The sequence below is a fragment of the Aptenodytes forsteri genome, unplaced genomic scaffold, assembly GCF_000699145.1.
Source record: "Aptenodytes forsteri isolate BGI_AS27 unplaced genomic scaffold, ASM69914v1 Scaffold103, whole genome shotgun sequence".
Lineage (NCBI taxonomy): Eukaryota > Metazoa > Chordata > Aves > Sphenisciformes > Spheniscidae > Aptenodytes > Aptenodytes forsteri.
The window spans coordinates 1660215-1684437 of NW_008796051.1; the positions used below are offsets into that span (position 1 = coordinate 1660215).

Genomic DNA, 24223 nt, shown 5'->3' on the forward strand with positions numbered 1-24223 from the left:
TAGTTCAAGGACAGGCCATTGGTTTGCCCACTCCTCTTTAGGCAGAGAATCTTACTATACTTTCTTGTTAATGTAGAAGTCTTCTACACCACACTGAAAGATATTCCTATTCAGATAATCCCACAATAAATTCACCTGTATCTTTTTTTTTCTGGAAGGAGTTTTCCCAGGAGCAAGGGGAGGGGAAGCCACTGAGGATTTCCCCCTCCCAAGCAGAAGCCAAGCCAACAAAACATGCACTGAATTTCCTTATCACTATGAGCAAGTCAGTGACTCTTACATGCTGTTTGATCCTCTGAGTTCTCCACGTTTGGGAAGAACTGATCTTTCCAGGACAACCCAAATGAAAAAAAAAGTCTGGACAAGCAAGTGGGTAAGAAAAAAAAAAATCACTCCAGGCACAGAAATCTGCATTTTCACTGGCTCTTACATAGAAGAGAGCCAAAGTGCTTCCCAGCAGCAGCTTCTTTCCAAAAGAGAAGCCACAGAAGATGTTTTACCTTTTCTATGATACAAATGGTTTTCACACTGAAGTTGCATAATTAAATGAAGCCCAAACTTCACAGGCTACCTGTAATACAGATAAGCCCGTTTACATTGCAAATAAGCCATGAATTTTGCCACAGAGGGCACCATCTAATATGTGTAGGTATATTGCCCAGCAGAGTGGGGTTCAGGTACCTAACACACCTAGATGTGCCTTCAACATCAATGCATACCCACCCCACAGTTTTAATATTCAGGTCAAATCAGAAGGCAACACAATTGGCACCAGCTTAGACAAAACTAAGACTGCTATGACTTGTTTTGGAGGTATGGATCTGACATTTGGTTAAGATATTTTGTAAACAGTTCAATAAAGTATTCCATAAAGCATTCCACAGGATGTTGTTCTTTTTAAAAAGGTATCAGGTAATAGGTTTTAATATCACTACCCATACAGAAAAACTTAAGCCAGCATTTTGCAAATCTCCCTTTTCAATATATTTTATTTCAAGAAAACAGTAGGTGGCAACCCTTTTTAGAGATCAGAGAAATATATCCAATGACTAACAGACTAGTACAGAAGCAGTAGATCAGAGGTATGTGTCATGGCCCCAATCTAGAACATCACACATTAGGATCAGAACAACTCCCTCTGAGTGGGAACACTCTCAGTTCAGCCACAATGTGAGAGTCCATCACCTAACCAACAAGGTTCCTTCCAGTTTTGTAACTAACAGGAAACAAACGCTTTCAACCATCAATCTAGTGAATTACTTAAACATTTCTACAGAAGTCCCAAAAATGTACAGAGAGAACAAGCATCTAGGTCCTGGCACTGAGATCTCATAAGTGACTCCCTCCACCTCAGTTGTTGCCCCAGAGGCAGCAAAGGCCTCAGACATCAACTTTACCTCTGCTAAGTATTGCCTCCAGGCTGATCTGATGAATATGTGAATTACAAAGTGCTTCACAAAGTAGGCTGGGCATTTCTATTGGTTCACAGATAAGGCAGACACTCTTGATAAGTCTCTTTTCAAGTCACTGCCACACAGACATTTTAGTTCTTTTAACGGGAGAAGCAACTGCCCAACGTACAAATGCCTTAGTCTTAAAACATACTAGGGATATCCCTAGCCTCTGCCCCTTCTGCAGTGTGGAAGGAAGTAAAACCAGTCTCTTTAAACAACATCTTGGGATAATCCAGTTATGAAAACTTGGCCTGAAACCCAGCTTGTGTCCAAGGAAGAAGAGTAAAGGAGAAGGGAGTAAAGCAGTTTTTCCCCTCAAGTCACACACACTAACACTGAAAGATGCTGTTGAAGTTAAACAGGGCTGAATGTGGATAGAGTCAGAATTTTACTTGTAACATGAACAAGCAACATTTACAGATACTTTTTTCTAACTAAACAGGTTTTCTTTATTTTGGTGAAGAGGTCATCATTTTCGCTCATAATAATGCAAATGTTTCAGATTTTCTTTAGCTAAGGACATCTAAGGTACAAATCCCTGAAAATTTACACATCAGCTTTAGTCTCACTGCAAGGGTCACTGTCTGGTATTGTTTATAACCTGCAATTCTACTTTCATGTCCTGGGAAGGCAGGAAAGGAGAAGCACCAGTGTCATCACCCACATCTGTCTACTCCATTTTCACTTTTTTCCTCAGACTTTTTTTTTTTTACAATCAATTTTTAGTTGCAGAAATGCTATGACTGTTTGCATTGATTACTTAGCAAGGTGAAAGAGGATTAAGAATTCATAGACTGGCAGCATAAAGTAAGTCACTGCATACCCCCCTTATCATTTTGATTTGGAAGACCTGGCGTGATTCTCTATAACATCATCCTTTTTTGCTGGCTATATAGTCACCAGCACTTCCAACTTACCACCCTAGACAGATGCATTTTTTGTTTGTCCAATCCAAGACATTACATGCAAAGATACAGTGTACCTGCAATACTACTGGAACGCAAACCCATTCCCTTTCTCACCATCACCCAAAAGACAGCTTCAAAAAACTTGGAGCATGAAGTGACTTTCCTCAATTTTCCACCAAAGCAGAAAATGGGAGACTGCCTGTGGGCAAGAAGTCTGCCAGAAGCACATAGGGAGCTTTCTGCAGCAAAGCATCTATCCATGTCTTTCATCCATTGTTATTGTGAGCCATGATTCACCATTTGTTGAACAGCAGTATGTTTAAGTTTCAAATAGTGTAATCCACTTTATTAAAATCTTATGAATCCAGAACAGGTAGGGCATTCTAACCATAATTACTGCCATCTTATTTTTGTCTCAGTCATCTTTAAGTGGCTCTGCATTGCTTTTTAAGTTCAAACCTTTTCAGAGGCGAGCTTTATCTTATGGCTTAAACAAGATCCTAGTTAGAGGGCAGTCAACATCCAAGTGATCAGCTAGCAAACCCTGCTGTTTAATGAAGAATGGGCTGGTTGGAACATGGGATTGCCTTCAGGCACCAACACCTGTGAAACATGTTCAAAAGTCTGCATTCCCTGATAAAATTTATTTCATCTCCTCTCTTTCAAGACTTCAGAGCCCAAACAATTGCTCAAATGAATATCCTCACTCTTCTGATAATGGAATAAAACAGTAGATGAGAAGAAGTAACTCTTAAGATTTCTGCTTCTAGAAATTCAAGAAACTGAATTTAGTAAACAAGAGGTGCAGGAGTTACAACACAAATGAAAAACCAGGAATCCCAAATATTAAAGACCTAGAGACTAGAGCCCTAGGAATCCAGTAATTCATAGATAACCTAAATAGTTGTTTCAGCATTTGATTTTAAGGATTTGTAAGAGAAACAAGACACTAGTAGCCTAAAAAAGGGAGTATTGAAAAGCAAGTTATACCATCTTCTTTGAGAAAGTAAGGAGGAATCACATAGTGCAGTGTTCAGACTATATGCAATATTGCATTTCTGCAACTAAAGCATACAACACAATTTCTCAGTTAAAGCAATTCAAGCTCACATCTAAAATGTTATCAAGCACATAAAAAAAATCACAATTTTCTATACTTAATCATGATCTACCTCTCTAGATTTAAAACAGACCACAAAGGACTAACCGTCTGCTACATGATGAAGTCCTAGTCTATTCTATTGACATTAGCAGAATGCTTAAGTTACACTTGGAAAGGGAAAGTTACACTTGGAAAGGGAAAACATATCATGCATCTGATCAACAAGAAGTCAAAACACTTCAGTTTCTTTAAATCATAATTAACACTACCTACCTTTATGGTTTTAGTTTGAAGTCTCAATCCATTCAGAGTGTTGATAGCTTTTTCAGCATCCTTGGGGTCAACGTAGTTCACAAAACCATAACCCAAGCTCTGTCCTGATTAAAAAGAGGAACAAGAGTGATCATTAGTACTGCAGTACTACACAATGGATAACTAACAGTGTTTAAAACCTATATAGACACACAGAGCAAAAATTGCTTATATTAAAGAACAGTATCTGCTTCAGATAACAATGTTTCAAAGGCCACAACACCTAATTTTTCCAGTAAGGTTAGTGGTTTTAAACTAGCTTCCTCTGTTCCCATGGACTGCCCTAAGTTCAACTCAGAAATGGCTACAGTCAGATTAATGAAAGACTTAAATTGCTATGCAAAATAGGTTCAGGAGTTTGTTATGATCTGTTAGAGACTAGAGGAAGTGCAGGAGCTTCAAGGTTAAGACAACATCAAAAATCCACTACTCACTATTGAACTTTTTAATTAACATAGAAAGTATAACAGCAAAATTCTGGACCAGTGCTTGAAAATGAGTGTTTCAAATATACTTCAATATCAGAATTTGAGCCAAATTTGAAGCCAAACATTTCTACAGATGTTATTCACACACTAAACAGAGCCTCTCAGTAACAATGAGTTTAAAGGTTCATTTTATTCCTATATTCAAAACAACTGGTGCAAGTAACTGGTCATGAGCTAATATCATCCAACAGAGATGCAACATTTTCAGGTTTTTAGCATTGGTAATTCAGATGATAGATGGACATAAAGCATTTTTAACTAGCTCTTAATCACTGAACCACAGCCTATTTCTAACAGTGTATTCTGTCTAAGCACTTCTTATGAAACACTTGAGTTTAGCAGTAGTCATCTCTTGACAACTTCAAAACCTAAAGTACACCATCCTTAACTAGCTGCCTTAAGCATACCCCTTTAAAAATATTTAGTGCATAGGAACGCAAATAGGTAGAAAAAATTAACATAGCAAAAGGATACCACCTAGTAATACTGTCCTTCATTAGCACGGAACTTTTCAGAAACACTCTCCCATACTCCTTGATGACTTTTTTTTTTTTGAAACTGAAACAACAAGGTCCAAAAGCCAGTCAACAAGCCAAAGGGAAGCATCCAATATATCTAATTCACAAAATGCTAGTTTGAAAGATTAGCTTGGAGATACAACAATATAAAAGGATAAACAATATTACATAAAGCACAAATGGCAAACTCATTTATTGCCAGGAAAGATATAAAAGAACCTATACTGTATCAAGTTCTTGTATGGTATTTATACAGTCTGTATTAAATAGTAAATAAAGTAGAAGACGGATGGGAAGTTTGTAATTGATTAAATAAGACAAGAGACAGTTTAGTAACAAGCCCACCACTGCTGGCATTCATGATTTTGTACAAGTTAGTCCACCATAGCACCAAAAGTTAGAGGACACTACTGCCACCCCACCCCCCAAGTGACCCCCATTCTTCCCAAAACAGCGCACACAAACAAATTGGCTAGATGAAGCCATGAAAAGGTCAATATATGCAAAGTTAAAGGAAAACATCCAAAACCCAACTGGACAAAGTCCTGAGCAACCTGCTCTAGACAACCCTTCTCTGAGCAGGACTACATGATCTCCAGAAGTGCCTCCAACCTCATCAATTCTTTGTTTCTGTAATAAACAATATGAAAATAGGCAGAAGCATTTCTGTATTCACTTACAGTTCTACCTAGATATAGCTAAGTTCCTTATCCTAGAAGTGCCTCTTTCCTTATTAGTCTGATTACAGTAGAGCAATTTCTATACCTGTCACCTCCATCACTCCCACTGTCTGCAGAAACTCTTTCCAGCAGCATCTCCAAAAAAGAGCAATTTAAAGGAATGTCTCTTCTTGTGCATGGCTTTTATTTTAGTCTTATCTCCTAATACAGAAATGCTGATTTTTGGTGTTATTAATCTCCTAGGAAGCAACCCATTTAAACCACAACCTTAAAAGAAGTTAAAACCTCTAAGAGAAAGTTATTTCATGTACGACATTCCCCATACACTCACCAATTCCAGAGTGAACAGAAAAAGACGTGCAGAAATTATTTCTACTACCTCTCTTTTCATATGATCTATTTTTCATATTACAAACACCCAGACCACTGTAGGCAAAGAGCATACCCAGCTGTTACAAAAGATATCATTCATGACCAATTCTTCTGGAGACATTCTATTAGTTAAGCTTGATAAATATTAGTAGACTAACTTAGGAAGCTACACAAACAAAATCCAGTAATTTATTGAGGACAAGCTTGAACTCCTTTCTGCAGGTTTATTCTGCAATTCTGCAATTAAAAAAAGCTTTCACTGTGAGGGTGATGAAACGCTGAAGCAGGCCACCCAGAAAGGTTGTGAAGTCTCTGTTCCTGGAGACACTCAAAGTCTGACTGGACATGGTCCTGGGCAACCTGCTCAGGGAGAACCTGCTTGAGGAAGGAGAGTTGACTAGATTATGTCCAGAAGTCCCTTCCACCCTCAATGACCCTGTGAATGACTTCTTTTTATTTAATTTAGTTTTGTTTAATTTGGGCTATCATCTAAAATTCAAAGGTGTTTAGATCTGACATTCCAAAGGCTTTATATATTTGAAAAGGTTAAGAAAAAGTAAAACTTTTTAGAGAGATTGAAATTTTGCCTGAAAACTAGTGGCTCAATTACACATTACCAATAATTCAGTCAAAAAAATCACTTTCTTTGCAGAAGCACATAAGAAAGATTAATCTTGGCTCTCAACAAGCAATACAAATAATTGGAAATTGAACCTGATTTCTGGAATCAGATGCTGGAGGGACCACTCTAAGTCTTCCTGCTTGTCTTAAGGGAAGATGCTTGTTTAAGAGGTTTGCCAGTTCATATACAGATGGCCAAGTTCTAGAAAATCCAGACAAGCGTTTCACAAAATGCAGTCTTCTACTATTCAAACCATTCAGGTATTTCAAATGACCCATCAGATATCTCAATTATTGCAAAGTATGTCTGACAGCTGTTGGTCTTTCTCAACTGGTGGGAAGTGCCAACTGGGTTACAAGAATTTAGAAGCTCAGTTCTTCTTAAGTGTTTCATTGATGTACAGGACTTCAGTCCAAGCTTATGCTAGTACCACTGCCGCTGTACAAGCCAGAGAGAAGTCCCATCTGATTGTGGATTTCAGGTGGAGAAAAAGCAGCATACCCATTGCACACAAATTTTATTCAAATAAAATGAGAGATACCTGGCCAGTATAATTCAAACAAGTTCTCCTTCTGTGCAGCTTTTTCTCCCTCCTCAATGTCTAAGCATTTTGCTTTCAAGACAAACCAAGTAGAAGCTAGATGCACTTAAACCAAGTCAGCCACCACTTGGAATATTTAAAAAACAGGAACTTCATTCTTTATTAATTATAATGACTAATTTGTATTGCCTGAAGCCAAAGATTAAACTCAACACTGTCAGAAAACAGCTCTGAACTCTTCCATCTGTGCCTCTTCTACACCAAACTCCATTCACCAAGGCAAATCTCCTGCAGAACACACGTTTGTTTCCAAGTCTAGTAAGACACAAAGTATATGTTGTGGACTTAGACGCATAAGAGTGATGCAAGACAGAAGGTATACTTATGGCTGTCCACAAGTTAAATAATCCTCAGATTTAAATGTATATAAAAAAGCAGCTTAGTCTCCTACTGTTTTAAGACAGGGTCAGCTTCATCTGGCTCTTGCCTCAGCTTTGTTTTTCCAACTTCTGCTTAATGACACTATAGTCTGAAAAACCTCTGACACATCTCCAAGGGAGCTGTCCTGGTGCTCTGTCTACTGTTATGTGTTTCAGTATTCTGAATATCCAGTTTAGCCTTTCATAGATCTTCAGTATTATGGCCTACTCAACCTCAACACAAAAAAGACTATCTGTGCACATCAGCTATTTATTCCATAACTCAGACCTATAAACAGTATTAAGTTTAGCTTAGCCTAAAGAAAGGAATGACTGAGTTTCTTATTTTTGTGAGTTACTTGTGCCAGTAACAAGAAAACATTCACCACCTTCAAGGAAAATACTCCACTTATTTGCAGAGGTGAGCAATACTTCAAAAGTTACATGCTCAAACTATCAGTTGAGCTTCTTCTCCTCAATAGTTCTTGTAGCTGTTTCACAGCACTGTTTAAAAGCTGTTTCTGTACGCTTTCTACTAGATTTTATGCTTGGGACACTATGAATATTAGACAATGTGGTGCAGAATAAAACAACAGTTAGCTAAATCATTGGTAAAAGAAGAATTCACCTGAAGTAGAAAAAGTCAAAATGACAAAATGATCTGGAAGGAATGAGGACATAAATAAGGAAAAGCTGTTTGACTTGAATTTTGTTTCAACAAAATCTGATTAAAAAAACAAAACCTACATAGCAGTAGAATTGTATCTCGTAAGCCTGTAAGACAGCAAAGGACTTAAAGCAAAGGTTATGATTTGAAAGTTTATATTCATTAATTACATTTTATGTTTTATGTAACTGACACTTGCAACAAAGTCAAATTCAAGCATAAGTGGCAAAAAGTCCTTTCAGTCAGGCATCTCTTTGAACCTAGGCATGCTATATCTACCACTAAGTGGGTCACTGACAAATGTTCAACCTCTATGTATGTGGCCTACGAGAAAACGTGAACTGGAAAGCACTATGCTACTCACTTTAATAGGGGAAACTGTTCCATTTATGTTTCAAGTTTATGAGCTTCATAAATATCACTTCGCCACCACGTATGATGATGATGCAAATTAAAGACTAATTTATTAGATAGTGCCATGTTACTTTTTGGCATTACAGTCAATATGCAGAATGGATTTTGAGAGGAGAGGGGCAAAAAGTAATTTCAAACAATTTAATTCTAATCAGTCTTTGAAAGGACTACTCAAGAGACTGAGTGGAGATCCACGTGCACACTAGAAAAGTGTAGAGAAAATAATTTAACATTAAGTAAGAAGCAAGTAAAAAACACAGTGATTCAGTATTTAGGGAAGAAAAGTAGACAGACTTACAAGCACCGGTCAGCAAAAGACCAAAAAAGATTCAAGTAGAAAGAAGGGAAATAAGCAAGTAGGAAGGTATAGCCATGGTCACAGTGCTCCTGAATTTACTGCTGTGCCTTGAAAAATGTAACTTTTTTTGCTTTAAAAATGCACAGGCTCTAATTCACAATACTTATCAGAGGAAGAATCACAAATAAACTAGTTCTATCCTGCCCAGGTTGTTTCACAAATGTTTACTTGTTTACTATAAATGAAGCATATTTAAATACTGAATACAGCTGTAAAAGCCCAAAGAAAATCCTCTGTTATACAACATTCAGAGAAAGTCAAATGGACGCTATCCACAGAGGAAATGGTCATACAAAGTAGATGTGGCAGAAGTGATGCCTGTTGCACATTCTTAATGTTTTGCTTTTAAAAGTAGCAGCAATATTCCTTAAAGCAGAATAGAGCCCTTTTAATATCATTGGTAAAACAATGTTTTCCTCCTTCTGAAAACAAAAACATTCAACTTTCTGAATAGGAATAATCTCACTCTAGAACTGTACTTATGTGAAAGGACTCCTTGGTTATTTCCAGCAACTGCTTCAACATTTTTAAGGAGACAGATTACAGACAGATTATAGCAGTCCTGTTGCAAGAACTGAATTTTAGAAGTAAAAATCATGATGAAGACTTAGGTTGGACTACTGGATATGTGACACAAGTGAAGAAATGACAAAGACGCAGAAACTTAACGGGTTGTTTTGCAAAATCCAAGCCAAGTCTAGTTTTTCCTTAAGGTAACCCTATTGTGGGATAAAAAAAATGCATCACTACACTGCACTGTACATTTCCATGAGGCACAGCTATTTACACCATCTAAAAGAGGTTACCGCTGAATTATTGAATGCTCATTACAAGCCAGCTCACTTCATTTGATCACCATTAATTACTTATGCAAAGCTCTCATGAACTTGGGGAGGAATAGGAGATCTAGAGACAAGGCAATTTTTCCTATTGCCCTGTTACTACCCAAATTATTCATAATGGAGAGATAAGCAATATAGTTGGTGACATGAAAGAAAGAAAAAGTAAGTACTGAGGCTGTCTGAACACTGATGCATCTTACTACCTAGAAGAGTCCTCTGCTGGAGAAGTGTTCATGCATGAAACACTTGGTTGCATGAAACAGCCTAAATGTCCTGAGGCATCCCCCAGTTCGGTATTGGGAGACCAGCTAGTGAGACCTGTCACATAAGAATAGAGATTGCTCTAGATAGGACAATTAATAGGACACTATCAAGTAAGAGTGCGGAGCAACAGGTCACCTATTTTCCTGCTGATTGCTGTAGTCTAAAGGTTTCACCCAAAGTCCACTTCCACAGTAAATACAGCTCATCTCCTCCATTTGAAGGGGGAACTTGACACCTTGTTTCTTGCAGTGTCTGCTGCCATTCTCAGTTGCATACACCCCCCCACACACTTTGTTATCAATTTAGATATCATATATTCTGATTATAAGATGAGGCAGATTTCTTTTTCTAGATTCAAATGAAGTGTTTGCACTCTAAAAGCTGGTGGTGTCTCCTTGCTATTGTCTATCTACTGACTGACAGTTTTAAGGGCTGAACTGCTAGTGGTGATCACCTGTCCAACACAGCAATTTATACCTCAACTGGACTAAGGGCAGTAATAATGAAAATAGTAATGAACAGTTAGACAAGTGCAGGACAGCATGACAAAGGTTTTACTCTCCCTAGATAATCTGGATATAATTACCACCTCTTAGTAGTTTGTTCTTCTCAAATAATTTTTACTGTGTCTTCTAAGCTTCCTGTTTCTCTGGGAAATCCAGAACTTATTTCCAAACAGTAATTCAACTACACTGGAATGCGAGAAAAACTGAAAGACATTCCAAACTAAATTATCTACCCCCACCAAACCTGTTTTCTTCTTTCCAACAAACCTGCATTAAGATTCTACTGTTATGTTAAGGAGTTACACAAACAGCTGAACCAGGCCATTTAGCCCAACCACATCAGACCAGCAATTAAGATGTTTTATAGCCTTTCCTCTCAACCTCCCTGGGAAGCAACCTGCCTGACAACTTTTCTTGCAAGAAAAAGTATACTCGCCAACCTTCATTTCCTTCCTTTTTCTCTCTGGAAGCAGCTGCAACAGCCACAGACAATGGCTTGTCTTCTAAAGCTTTAATATACCTGCCACATAACAGCTGAATTCCTCCATGCTGCACTTCCAAAAAGGACAGAAAGGACAAGAGCCTTCAAATCAGAGAGCTTCCTTGAAGGCCAAGTTAAAGAGATCCTCTCCCTTTTGACTACTATACCTGTAAACCTGCAAAACAGGTGAATGTAAATAAAAAAGTGGGACCAGAGCATGTAACAAGAGAAAACTTCTGTAACTAGACAGATATGCAGGAATGTCTCTGTGTAGCTACTCCCTTCTGCAGTGGCCAAAGGATGATAGTCTATTTTTATAATAGACCTTGGAGTGCAGAATGGCTGTAAAATGCTTCTGTTATGTTTTCAATCTATGAGCTACCACTCAGTTTCAGGAGGAACATTTCCTGAAGCCTGTAGGCACCTCAGAACCAAGAAGAAATACTATTTCAGACACAAGTGCCAAAGGCAGCATCTTCAACAGCTCTTTACTCAATGCTGCTGGGCTGGATGCATAGTAAGAGAGAGTTCAGTCATCTGAACTATGCAGTCCTGTTAACGAGTTTGCCTGGAAGTGCTCAAGTGTCATTTACAATCTGTTACACCTTAAAAGAAAGGCTTGAAAGGTAGACAAGTATGAGCTTTTACTTAACAGATATTAAGTAAGCCCTTTCAAAAGCTACTTCTGAAATAGAGAGCTGTATCACATAAGAAAAGTCCCTGCGAGGTTACAAATGCACAGTGAACTCAAGTGCTGCATTTTCAGCAGTCTTGCAACATTTTATCACTCCTAAAAAAGAATGCATATTGTTTTCTGCGTAACATCTTGATTAGAGAGCAGCTGATTAGTATGGTAGTTTTATTTCATGACTGATTAAAGCATCTTAGTAAATTACTAGGTCTTCTCTGAATGTTTTTTGGGCAGAAACATGAAGTCTGACCCCAGAAATTTCTGGCCAGTATCAAGCCTACTTACCTTCTGCTCTTGAAGTCTCCTGCTGTCCAGTTGTCTACCGAATCTGTGTCCTCATGATTCTCCTCTCTAAATATCTATGGCTGACAAAATCCAGAGCCAATATTGTAGAACTTTATCTTTGCTTAGGCAAGCAAAGATACCAGCAATACAGCTGGTATTTTTTTTTCAGCACTGCTCCATTAGTATACAATGGTATTATTACCAGATGACTAACAGGTGCTGAAAAACCAGCAACTTCAGTACTAGAAGAGTTTCTACTGCTGCATTTCTTCCAGGGGTCAACTACTTGCATTACTTCAACATGCTCTCCCTGCTCACATGAACCAAAACACTTGTCTTTTAGCAATGCAGCAAGATGCCTTTGAAAGCTTGGCACACCCACCACACGAGGGAGTCCTTGGCTGCTGCTTCCCGTCAAGAGCTATCGAATACCCAATGCAAGGGCTGAGTAAGCTACCTTTTGGATGTAATTGCTGATTAAATTACCGGAGTACCCAGCTAATCCTGCACCTCGTCTGGAATTCTTGAACATTCCTGTGAGGTCTGCAGACCAAAGAGAATAGACAATCAACAATTTCAGGTAATCGCTTTTTCCACACACAAAAGAAGTTCGAACCAAAAAGAATACTACAATCAGCTGAGCTCTCAAAACCTTTTCAGCATGTACTCAACTTCTTATAAGGTAAGAGTGAGTGAGTTCTATGAAACAAACTGGTTCATTTTAAGGAGCAAGCAGAGCTAGGTTTGTAAGTTCCACCTCCCCTCTTCCACTTACTGATCTCCCTAATAGGTAAATGTAAGAAAAGTAGCCCCATTAATTGAGTGCTATCAATACTAATTCTTAGAAGAAAAGGAACCCAAAACTATCATTCCATTTCAAATTATCATCCTGATACACATATTAAATAAAAAGGAAAAAACCCAGAAGAACACTTACGTTTGGTTACAACACATCTGAAAACTAAAACATACCACTAAGCTATAAAACTAGTTTCATGGTCTAGTACAAAAAATTGCACAAGCACACACTAATCATACTCTGGAAAATTAAAAATCTCAATAGCAAGTAATACATATTCATGCATTTACCTTCCACAAAGGGCAATCAAAAAAATTTAAGATAAGTAGGCATTGAAAAAAAAAATAGGTCTTTTCTATAATACAGTCATTGATTTCACTGTAGTGACGTTTCAGACATTTCAGGCTATTTCAACTTCTGGAAAAAAGATTGTATTGCAAAATAATGAATTAAAGAAATAAAACCAGCAAGAACTACAGTATCACACAAGAAATGCTAAAAAAGCCTATCTTCCAAAAAAATTACATACTATTCGCATCAATATATGACAGTGAAGAACATACTTCTGAGGTTAAGTAATAAAGTCTAGGAGCTGAAAGTCAAATGTCTGTAACACTACAGAAAAAAACATAAGAACTGTAGCAGACTAGGGACTTTTTTTTTTATAATTTAACTTCAGCTATGTATGCTGCCTTCAGTGCTTCACTCCTTTAAGATATGTCAGCCAGTCCTTAACTGAAAGAAAACAGTCCATTTTCCAGTGAGTATTAATACACCTTCTGCCACCAGCCATGCAAGTGTTCATTTTACATCAAACACTATTTTCAATAAACTAAGCATAACTTTGTTTAAAGCTGTAAATTTCTGTCTCTGTGTATGAAGGTAATTGGTAAAGATCCACTAAAGTACTGTAAGAACAAGTCAGCTTCATATCTTTGTAAACAGGACCAAGTCAAGTTCACAGCAACTTGACATTAGGCTTTATTCTGCCTTTCATCACTCCTAAAGTTGCACACAGTGGTGGAAGAATGCTGTTAAAAAGAAACGTACATGACAACATTACAAGCCTATATACAAAGGCTCTCATATGAATTCATCTCATGGACCCATATAATTTTTCGCAAGTCTCCTAAAATTTCAGAGTGGAGATGTGTTCCCTGACCCGCACAAAAAAGCAGAAGTGGCACTGCATAAAAGACACAGCGTTATGTCAAGATCAACCTAAAAATTGCAAGTACTTACAGCCTACAATGTCCTGAAGGCAAGCCAGTGTGGCCACGGGAAAGATCAACAGCACTTGTGGCCTGTAGTCCAACTTCAGGAGCATGAGAAGTTTGATAAAAAGTTTCAGATATAGGAGTAAGAAACACTCAAACCTTTTGTTTGTCTGGATTTGCAATTCAAGACACCAGGATGCTCCACAATATGCTACAGTGACCCTCCTGAGAGACAAGTCCTCAGAGCTCTCGTGTGCCAAGATAGGGGGATCATTCAGCTGGTACCAGCTCTTTTTCAAAAAGTTACTGCATCTTCATAAATCACTGCTGTCAGCTATGTCTGATTTAAGCCACCAAGATTACCACAGTATTATTTTGACATGGAATAAGGATAGAAGCACACACCCAGACATGTAATTCACTTTGCTGCAGAACCATACCAAAAACTACCTATATAGCTATGGTCTCTAACAAGAAGGGCTAAAGGAGTAAGCACAGAATACCATCAGTGTTGCTTTCTTCCCATTTACTTTTAACATCAATTATTGCTCAAGTTTCACAGTCCTTTGAAGTTTGCATTAAGGCTTGAACTGCATTTTAAAAGCAGCTTCAGCAAAATGAGGGAAACCGCATGAGCCACTGAGCAATCCCCAATTTAACTGCAGTTTGCTCATAGTTCCAGTAGATGGATTCTATTTACTGAACACTCATACACCACTGAGCTAGCAAGCTAGGCAGCTTGCAAGAAAACACCTGTAAACCATGATCACTACTAGAGTTCAATATTTGATACTTTCGTGCCTCTTTCTCCCAAACTCAGTTTCTCAGCTATTGCTCTGAATCTGAAAAAATGGAAGTTGAAGACTGAATGAAAAGGATCAAACACTAATCAAAGTACTTAACAGTTTATCCTGCCATACAGTAAGAAGATTATGTCTGTAATTAAACAGCTATTAACAGAGCTGTAAGTTATCCTAAAAATCAGAATTTTTCAGGAAAAGCTGAAGTTTTATCTCAGCCAGGTTCAACTCTACCCTTTTATTAACTTAGTGCCATCCTCTTGCCTTTCACCTTGCATGGTTCTTCACATGCGAGGATGTGAAGAACATCATCTGCTGCTTCATCAACACAAGCTTGTTGATGTCAGATACAAAAATGAGAGTGCAGCTCTGGTTCTTCCCCACAGCAGGCAGACAAGGTCAAGGGTGGGGGTATTGTGGATGCTAAGATTTACATGAGCCTGGTCAAAGATGTTCAGTAAGCCAGAAGAGACGTTAACTGAGGGTTACTAACAGATACACCATGTCCAAATAGGAAATCTCAACCCCAAAAGACACATTTGGAAGCAGGGATTGCGTGGGAAGGTGTCTGCTTATGGGCACTACAGGAGGTTGAACACCGATAGTCTTGCCTGTTACGGCCTCTTGTGTTCAAACATAACTAGTGACAACCATGAACTGCCTGAAATAACAATGACTGAACTAGGGAGCATGCTTTCTTACAAACTAGCTTGTCATATTACAAGTAGAAGCTCCTTACTATGCTAAGGTGAAAAGTATACCACAGAATTTGCTAAATCAGTTATTTTTGAAAGCTGGCTTCACCCTTTAATTTTTACCACTATTAGTAGTAACATGTTCTATGCAGCTGAGAAGTTTTGTCTTTTGCAGTCAAGTTATTCCTTGCCAGGAATACAGCCAGCAGTGTTAAATATTCTGTCCTACTGTACCACCTAGTCACCTTAAATAATAAGCAGGTGGATAAAGCATCTTGTTCTACTGCTGGGGTGTTTAGAAGCATGCAGTAATTTGTGCATCCAAGTAAAAAACAAGCATGACACTTGAACATAAATTCTTTTCCTAAACTTCACAATAACACATACTATCATTGGGGTTTTGTTTTGTTTTTCTTTCAGACTCTATCTGCTACTTAATCTCAGAGGTTTGAAAGACATCCTGAAATGTGCCATGATGAAAAGTCTGAGAAGTATTTTCCCCCCCTAGGGCACCTTTTGCAAAAGCTAACTTGCAGTGTTGCTTTCAATCATGTGGGTTTTTTTCTGGTCTTAACTGGTAATTGAAAAACAGTAACAAAATGATAAATTGTTGCCAAAAGATAAATTCTTTCCCTAGCCTAAGTGTTAACTGTCAACTCAAAAAAACCTATGCCCTTGCAAATATGTCAAAGGGGAATATCCTTCTTTCAGTTTTAATAGCTGTGATTAAGAAACAAGAACAACTACTAATCTGCAACACCGAGCAGTAGAAAACAAGCCATTTCTCACTGTAGTTGGTAAATACACACAGGAAAAGGATATGCTGAGAGAAGCTGACATTTTCATTACTTGAAACTGAAGTATGTCCCCACAAAGTAATTCTTACAGGAATACAGCAGAATTCTTCTGCAAGGAAGCTCTTCTTATTTAAAAAGAGGGGGGGAAAATAATCAATGCATCTTGCTATAGATGCAAGACTTCATAACCATTGTGCAGCAACATTAGGCTTCAAATGCATTTCAAAAAGCACTGTGGCTTAACCTGCATGAAGCCATAGGTACCAGAAAGACCAGGAGAAAAAAAAGCTACTTTTATCTTCAGTAGCTCCAGAAACTCAGAAGACAGGAAAGAATTCAGATTATAGGTCTCCTTCTGGTTTAGTCCGTTCTACCAAATGTCTCAAATAAGAAAAGGTAAAAACAAAGTAACTGAAACAACTGGTCAATAGTGTGGAGAGCTTGAAGACAACATGGCTGTGCCTTTGATAACTCTGGGAGTTGACAGGTTTACAATTGTTAAAGGAATCACAAAATGAAATACAGGATCTGACCGGTATTTGTGTCAGTTATTTTCCCTTTACATGTGGATTAAAGTATTATGTCACTAAAACTAGAGGTTTGCACATTTTTCTTCTGTTGCCTTCTACAACTTTCTACTTACTTCTACTCACACTTGGCATACTCCAGGAAGACAAAAAAATCCATAGAAAATAGCATAACAAATCCTTTTCTGCAGTTGCACGCAAAGAAACATGATGTCAGCCTGGCAAATTTGTATTGTACGAACTGCCAGTTGAAGTCTACCATGATGAAAGAAAATAAAATGTAAAGTAAAGTGCTTTCATACAGCAAGGTAAGTATAAATATATGAAGCTAAAGCAAGTTCCTTGCACGTATTTAAGGTCTTGCTTCTATACTGCAATATACTAGCTGCTTCAATACATAATGGACGAACCATGAACCAGTTAGGATCATCTGCAGCTTGAAGTCTTATTACTTACCACTCTGCTTGTGGTGGCTGAAAGGAGGTACCCACTTTCTGCAGGGATACCCAGGTCCTTATAATCCACATGACATCCTTGGAGTGAAAGGGCTTCATGGTGTTCAGGTCAGTAACACTGCTACCCAAACTGAGGCAGGCTTTACTGAAATACACCTTGATTATTATAAATACATTGCACTAATCTCACAGCACAGTTACTGTGAAAGGCAGTGATGCCTATAGAAACCTTCAGATTACTCGAGGTCTCTTAACACACACTAGTTTCCACTAGAATTAACATTTATTCAAACAGCTGGCCTAGAATCACTAGGACATAACAGCAATATATACCTACAAGCACCTATGAAAGAGTAAGCAGTGATAAGACATGCCAAACAGGCAGACTGGGGACTCCCAAGGTGGAAGCAAAGAGCACTACCTCTGCTAAAAGCACAGAAGATATCCCACATCAGTAGATGGCCAGTGCCAATTTGCAAGACCCAACACTTTCACGGGGTTCTTGTAACTTACTGCAATCACTGACAATAGTGAATTTTAATTTCTCTGCAGAAAAGTGTGAGAGAATGTATATTGCATTAATCCCCATCAAAAAGCACAGTGCTTGCTGAAAGGCAGAGTGATTTAATGAAGATGATGTTCTGATTCATTACATTCAGAGAGGTCCCTAATCACATTTAGCCTTATAAAAAGAGTTCCAGTTTTAAAATATTAAGTCTTTGCTTATGCTGTATATTGAGATCAGCTCATTAATTCAGGTTAATATATGGATGAATAAACTGTTTAACCATTTTAAAAATAGTTTGTTTCCACAATGTCAGCAGTAAGAACTGACTAACTAGGCAACTTAACTGAATCCCTGGAACAGACTATCCAGGTTTAGTCAAACATTTTTTTGCTACCTTTGTATTTGTAGAAACAAAGCCTATAAAATTCTGCAAGGTGAAAACAGTCACGCCTACAAAAGAGTGAAAAGCAAGTGGATGGAAGTGCTAAGACAATCAAGTGCTATCTTGGTTAACATAAGATGTAACAAGTTCCTTCATTTCTACCTGCTTGCATGACTCTCACTTCCAGAAGACATGTACAGTGCAATAAATTATGCCGTTTACGATGAAAAAGCACAGTAAATGCCGTTAAGTCCTTTTCAATAACATTAAATAGCAATATGCAAAACCAGAGAAGAGTAACTATAGGATACAATATTAACAGGCTTAAGACTAGTGCTTAAGCACTTAATAGTGCTCCAGATCCACACATAAGCTTGTTTGAAAATGTAACTCCTTCAGGATTATTCCTGTAGTCCAGACAATAGGACAGTATTCCAACCACCAGCTAAGTAGGTTAACACTCTGTTGTTGCACTTTCTTTCAACCAGCACACAAAGTTCAAAATTACTTTATTATCTTTGTGCTACAACATGAGTCCCTAGGCCACATCAGAGGCTGCATTTTAACAGCTGCAGAGTTCAAAACATGGACTATCTTGAAAATTATAAAGCTGATGTTAAGAACAACCCTCCCCTTCACACCCACCCCCAGAAAATCTGTGCTTCAAGGTCTTAAGCAAGTTGCTCCAGAGAAGCGATCAAACAGTCACCATATATAAATATAAATTTGCCTGCAATCCCATTGGGTTTTTATTCTTGATTTCACATCTTAGTCAAGCTCTGCACAAGTCATCCTGCCAGCAAGATACAGTTTGCCAGGCAATACCTTTTGTCCACATCCCCACCCAAATCAGAAATTCTCAGTCTCTCAGAACTCATTCCTGACCTCAGCACACCACTAAGCAGCAGCTAACAAGAACCCCTGCCTCTCTCAGACTTAGCACACCACAAAAGAGCATCCAGCCTCAACTAGCTCCTCCTTTAGCTGCCAAACTACTCTACTCTCCCACCATGAGAGCACTCAAAACCCTGCAGAAACGTCTGATGGATTAGAGTGGTATAGGACTGTAAACATCATGCACATTGGGAGGAAAGGCTGAGAAGGAAAAAGAGCTGGGGAGTTTCACAATAACAAACCTCTTTTGGAAAGTGGTAAAGTTGTAGTTGTCTGTTCATTCATATGCTCCACTGTGTATCACACACTTGTGCTATATAAGCAAATACCTGGAATTCCAGCTACTCACTGCCCTACCATCCTCAAAATTTTTATTTTTTGTCGTGGGAATATTTAAAACTTCCTACACTGTAGATAAATAGTCACTTTGCAGACTAAGCCACTGCACAGATATTCCATACTATTTGTCTCCTCTTGCTTCCTCTAGGACATGAAAAAAAAGGTAACCAACTTGCCTAGTTTGTCTCCTACCTCATCTCCACATACAGTACTTCAAGGTGGCAACAAGTCTAGAGTCTCAGATTAAGGCATAAGTATATGACCATACTTTCTTCCCATATTCCTGTAAGATTAGTTTAGATGCCCTAGAATTAGTCTTACATTAAGGCAAGTGAACGATTTAGGGTTGAAGAGTAAGCTAACACTGCTCAAAGCAACAGTGACAGGAGACTTGAAAGGAACTGCCAGCCTGGGCTCAACTGAACAATGAGATCACTCTGGAACTTAAATTCTCATACAGAAAAAGTTAGGAGCTTTGCAGTAGCACTGAAAAGGGATAAGGTTTCCAATCTGCTCTTGCCAGACACTAACATGAGTCAGGAGTTTTTGCATTGGTATGACAGAAGTAGAGAAAACTACAGAGGTTAACGAGTTTCACATGTTCCAGATTCAAGCAGCCAGTCAGACAACACACTTTCTACTGCTTCCACTGAGGACACACAGTATCTTTCCCTTGATTACCAGAAGATTGCTGTAGAAGTCAAAGCAAGCATAAGAGCTATCACAAAGAAATCAGTGTTTCACCCATGCTCTGCTGAGACGGAGCACCTACCCACAGAAAGAAAAATCCTTCTCCACCTCACAGCCTCAGTTGTTTGGGCAGACTACAATTCAGCATTGTCACCAGGTGTTTCCTCAGACTCTGCACCAGAAGAGAATGCTCTATAACCAAGGATCTGACAGCATGGAGTCCCTCCTAACATTGCACTGACTGTATGCATACACATTGCAAACACCAAATTATAACAAATGTGACCAGAACTATTACTGCTGTCAACAATATAAACTCAACTCTGATGACATCATGTCTGACTCCATACATGTTTTCTATTTTCTTCTGTGACCAACCCAGAATCCTTTGCATTTATTACCATGGTTCTTCAACAAAAACAGAGAACAGGCATGAGAAATTTCAGTATTAACAACTAAAAACTATTTCTGTAGAAACTTTAATTGCAAACATACTAACTACAGCTGCGCCAACAATTTTCTGGAAGTGTTCAACTTCTAGGCAATTTTTTTAGCACTGCAGTTCTAGACACCTGCTGAATCATGTGCTGCATTTTGCATCTGCACTATGCGTAAAACAGTAATGGAACAATACTTCCAAGTATTGAGAAATTAGTATCTGCAGAGGGCAAGATGAAACATGCACAACTAAACAAGATAGATATGTCCTTTTCCATAAGACTAAGGTTGACAGGACAGAAGGAGAAAGAAATGTGACCCTTCCTCTATGTGCCTGTCCATCACACTGTACTATTTCTAGATTGTAAGTGTCAACGAAGTTTTTAAGGGTCATATAATAAAACCTGAAGAATTTTACTCTGACAGCCTATAATCTTGACCATAAAGAAACCCCACCGCAATGTGACAGATAGTTACCAGCCACAGGCCAAATTGGAACACAGATTTTTGGACAGAGGTGTGCAAAAGGATCAGGCTTTCAACCAACGTGTACGCCTCACAGTAAGGCAGTGGGATCAAGTTTGAAAAACAGGCCCATATAACAGTGATCAGCAAGAATGTCCTGAAATACACTTTCTCTTTGTCTTCAGGGTTAGAAGGCAGGAAGTTTGACAGCAGGAAGCGATGCAAAAAGAAACCTTCACGTGGGGAACACCTGGCTCCTCGTACTAAATGGAACGGTCTATTACCAGGGCTTCACAGCTACACAAGTCTACAAATGTGAAATACTGTTCCAGGTATTTTCTAGGTAGTACAAGCAGGCATGCTAAACAACCAATGAAGTCTACATATATGCACTACTACTACTTCAAACACACTGTCAAAAAGAGAAACTGACCTATCAACAAACAGGTTCTCTTTTGGAGAAAATAAGTTGTGAATTTTATGCATAAAATTATAATAGGAGAACAATACAGGAGCTCTGAAGCTAAGAAAACTAAGAAATTCTCCCAAATTTATGACATCTGATTTCAGGTGCTCTCTGAAATGAGAGTTTGAATTCCACAAAGTTTCAGTTTAGCTAACAACTCCGCAAGTACTTCTGGGTAAGTGACAAAGAAGCGAAGGGCTGAAATCATGGAGATTATTCCACAACATGAAAACTAAGAATTTATCTTCCACATGTACAACTGAATTTGCACTAAAGACAGCAGGCATTAAAAGGAAGTGCAGTTGTCTTTTTTTGTAAGGACACCACATTCATCGCCATTTTTACCTACATTCAAGTTTCAGAAAAGTAGGTCGAGGAAACGCAGTTTGCCATACTAAGATAAGTGTTCATTTTTAAGTGGTAGCTACTATTGTCCCTTCCATTTTGTCAACAGCTGCTAAATCCATCTGTCTTGCACGAGCAGAAAGTTGTGCTCTCAAGTGCTTGAACAGGGGCAGTCTGATAATTAGACTTCATCCCATTTTACTTTAAATGTAAAGGAAGAGGGTGTTTTTAGCTTAATTTTATAACTATATATGCTTAACATTTGATTAAGTAAAATGTTATCTGCTGCTTTTAAATATGTACAAACACTTAAGAAACTAAATTAAACAGCTATCTACATTAATTAAACAGCTGGTAAGAATTCAGTTTATGATGCTTTGTTGAGACCAGGGTCTCCCACCTATTGTACAACTATAATTAGTTCATGTGGTAGCTTTGTACCTTGTATATACACACATCTGCATTAGTCAAAAGCATGTAAGAGTTGGCACAGACTCCAAAATATCTGGGCACAGTGACTCATTCTAGACAGATTCTCTGGATAGCAAGTGAAGATAAGTGACATTCACGCCCCACTTCTCAGATGCTGCTCTTGCTGATGGGATTCTCACATGAAGAGACTCTCGTTCAGTACCCTTTGAAATCTTCATTAGTATCAAGGTTTAATTTCTCTACCTTCAGTAAAACAACAGAACAGCAATCAACTGTTTTAATTTTTCCTATCAACCATTTTAATTCTTGCTGAGAACACCTTCAGTGTTTTTCCATTAGCTAGGCAAGTAAACTTCCCCTCAGCTACCAACGTTGCCCCAACAGCAAGTTGCGCCCCTGAACTGCATGCTTGGAGATCACCAGCAGGAACCTTTTGCAGTTCAGCTTTCTTCCCTACCTCCCTCACAGCTAAACCCTTAGATAAAAATCAGTAAGGGACACAAACTCTATGTTGACAGTACACTGCAAGGAACTACAACCATTGGTTGAAACAATTAAGATGTTTTAACAAATTCCATTCCATGGAAAAAGCATTACTGAAACTACTAGAATAGCCCTTTAGAAACAGGGCTTCAGACCGCTCACATGAAATTAAAAAGTGAACTCCAGGGTGCCTCCCTTCCCTCCAGTAGGTTTTCCAGAAGCAGGGAGGCCCTCAAGCTCAACTCATCTCAATCGTAAAGTGTACAGACAGCTTCAAAGAACTGGGTCACTGCTATAAAATGCAGTCTTAAATGCACTCCAATGTTGCAGATGTGATAGCAGACTGAATATTAAACAATAGGGTGGGAGATAATTTGCTTCAAATCTATAAGATATTCTGACAAGTATTTGGGTCAAGATGGCAGTAGCCATCCTTGATCCCTCTGAAATTCAAACACATGGCATTGGTGACCTAGTATACAGTAGGCTTCTTCATGTCTTAAAATTTACTAGCAGATCACATCAGTGGGGTATGGTCTGGGACTCTGACACTGCCTGCTAATATGGACAGATAGGTTAGAATTTCTCGTTTTCTTCCTCAAATAATGTTTCACTGCTGAGAAATGGTTCACCTGCAAGTTTCATTTCATTCACCCACGCAGATACTACCAGATTTCTTAGCTCCAGTATAGGAATGCTATCTCATCTGCTTGGCAAACAGCTCTCAGTTCCAGCATGTCATAAATGAAGTTTCACCTCATGAAGTAGCCAGAGGATGCATCCAATACTGATATGGACCAATCTGAATTAGAACAGTCAAAGGCAGACCAAAGCTTTGCTCCTTATCAATTCTCATTTGTAGTTTAGTCTGTATGAAAGTGTATTTCAATTTCTACGCTCCCTTAAACTTCTCATCAATTAAAGATATTCACCAAGTATCTAGTACTCATGACAGTTCATTTAAGATGAAAGAAATTACTGTTTTCACACAGGAATTAAACCAGTAATTCTGAAATTCATGCCAAATCTCTTCCTTCACAGAAACCTGGTAACAATCCCTGTTCTGAATTACAGAAAGAAAAGGAAAATTTGCTTTTCAAGAACTCTGTAGAAAACCTGAAAATGAGTAAGAACAGGACTGGAACTAGAGCAGCCTCTCCCCAGCATCCACAAACACAAGGTAATATTGCTCCAGGCTACTTAAATCAGAAGTGTTGCTCCCAAGGTCCAACACCACATTTCTCAATCTCATTTATACTAAAACCTTTTGGAACAAGAACAATATAATGTTTTGCTGACAGCTGAAAGTATGCCTCAAAGCTGAGGAGCGGCTCTTTGATAAAGGAGAAACACCAACTACATCTCCAATCACAGAGGCAATCAGCTCCGGTGCAGGCACGTCCCTGCGCCCAGATCATGGCGTGCAGGGGGGTTTCCTGGGCCAGGGAACCCACAGGGGAGCGCAGAGACCCGCCGGGAGACAGCAGCTCTCACGAGGGCAGCTGACGAGGCGTGGGAGGCACCAGGAATAACAGCTGCCACCCCCCACTCCCACCAAAGGCAGGCA

The 24223-nt window shown here is 38.6% G+C and overlaps 1 protein-coding gene across 6 annotated transcripts in view; it reads right to left on the reverse strand.

Annotated features, from left to right (window-relative positions):
- The window catches only part of ELAVL2 (ELAV like RNA binding protein 2), a 57523-nt gene that overhangs the window by 25794 nt on the left and 7506 nt on the right, over window positions 1-24223 (reverse strand). For all 6 annotated transcript variants that reach the window (XM_019473918.1, XM_009286220.2, XM_019473917.1 and 3 more), the window contains exon 2: window positions 3738-3841. In XM_019473918.1, coding sequence (XP_019329463.1) covers window positions 3738-3841 — 104 coding nt within the window. The remainder of the gene's footprint in view (window positions 1-3737; window positions 3842-24223) is intronic.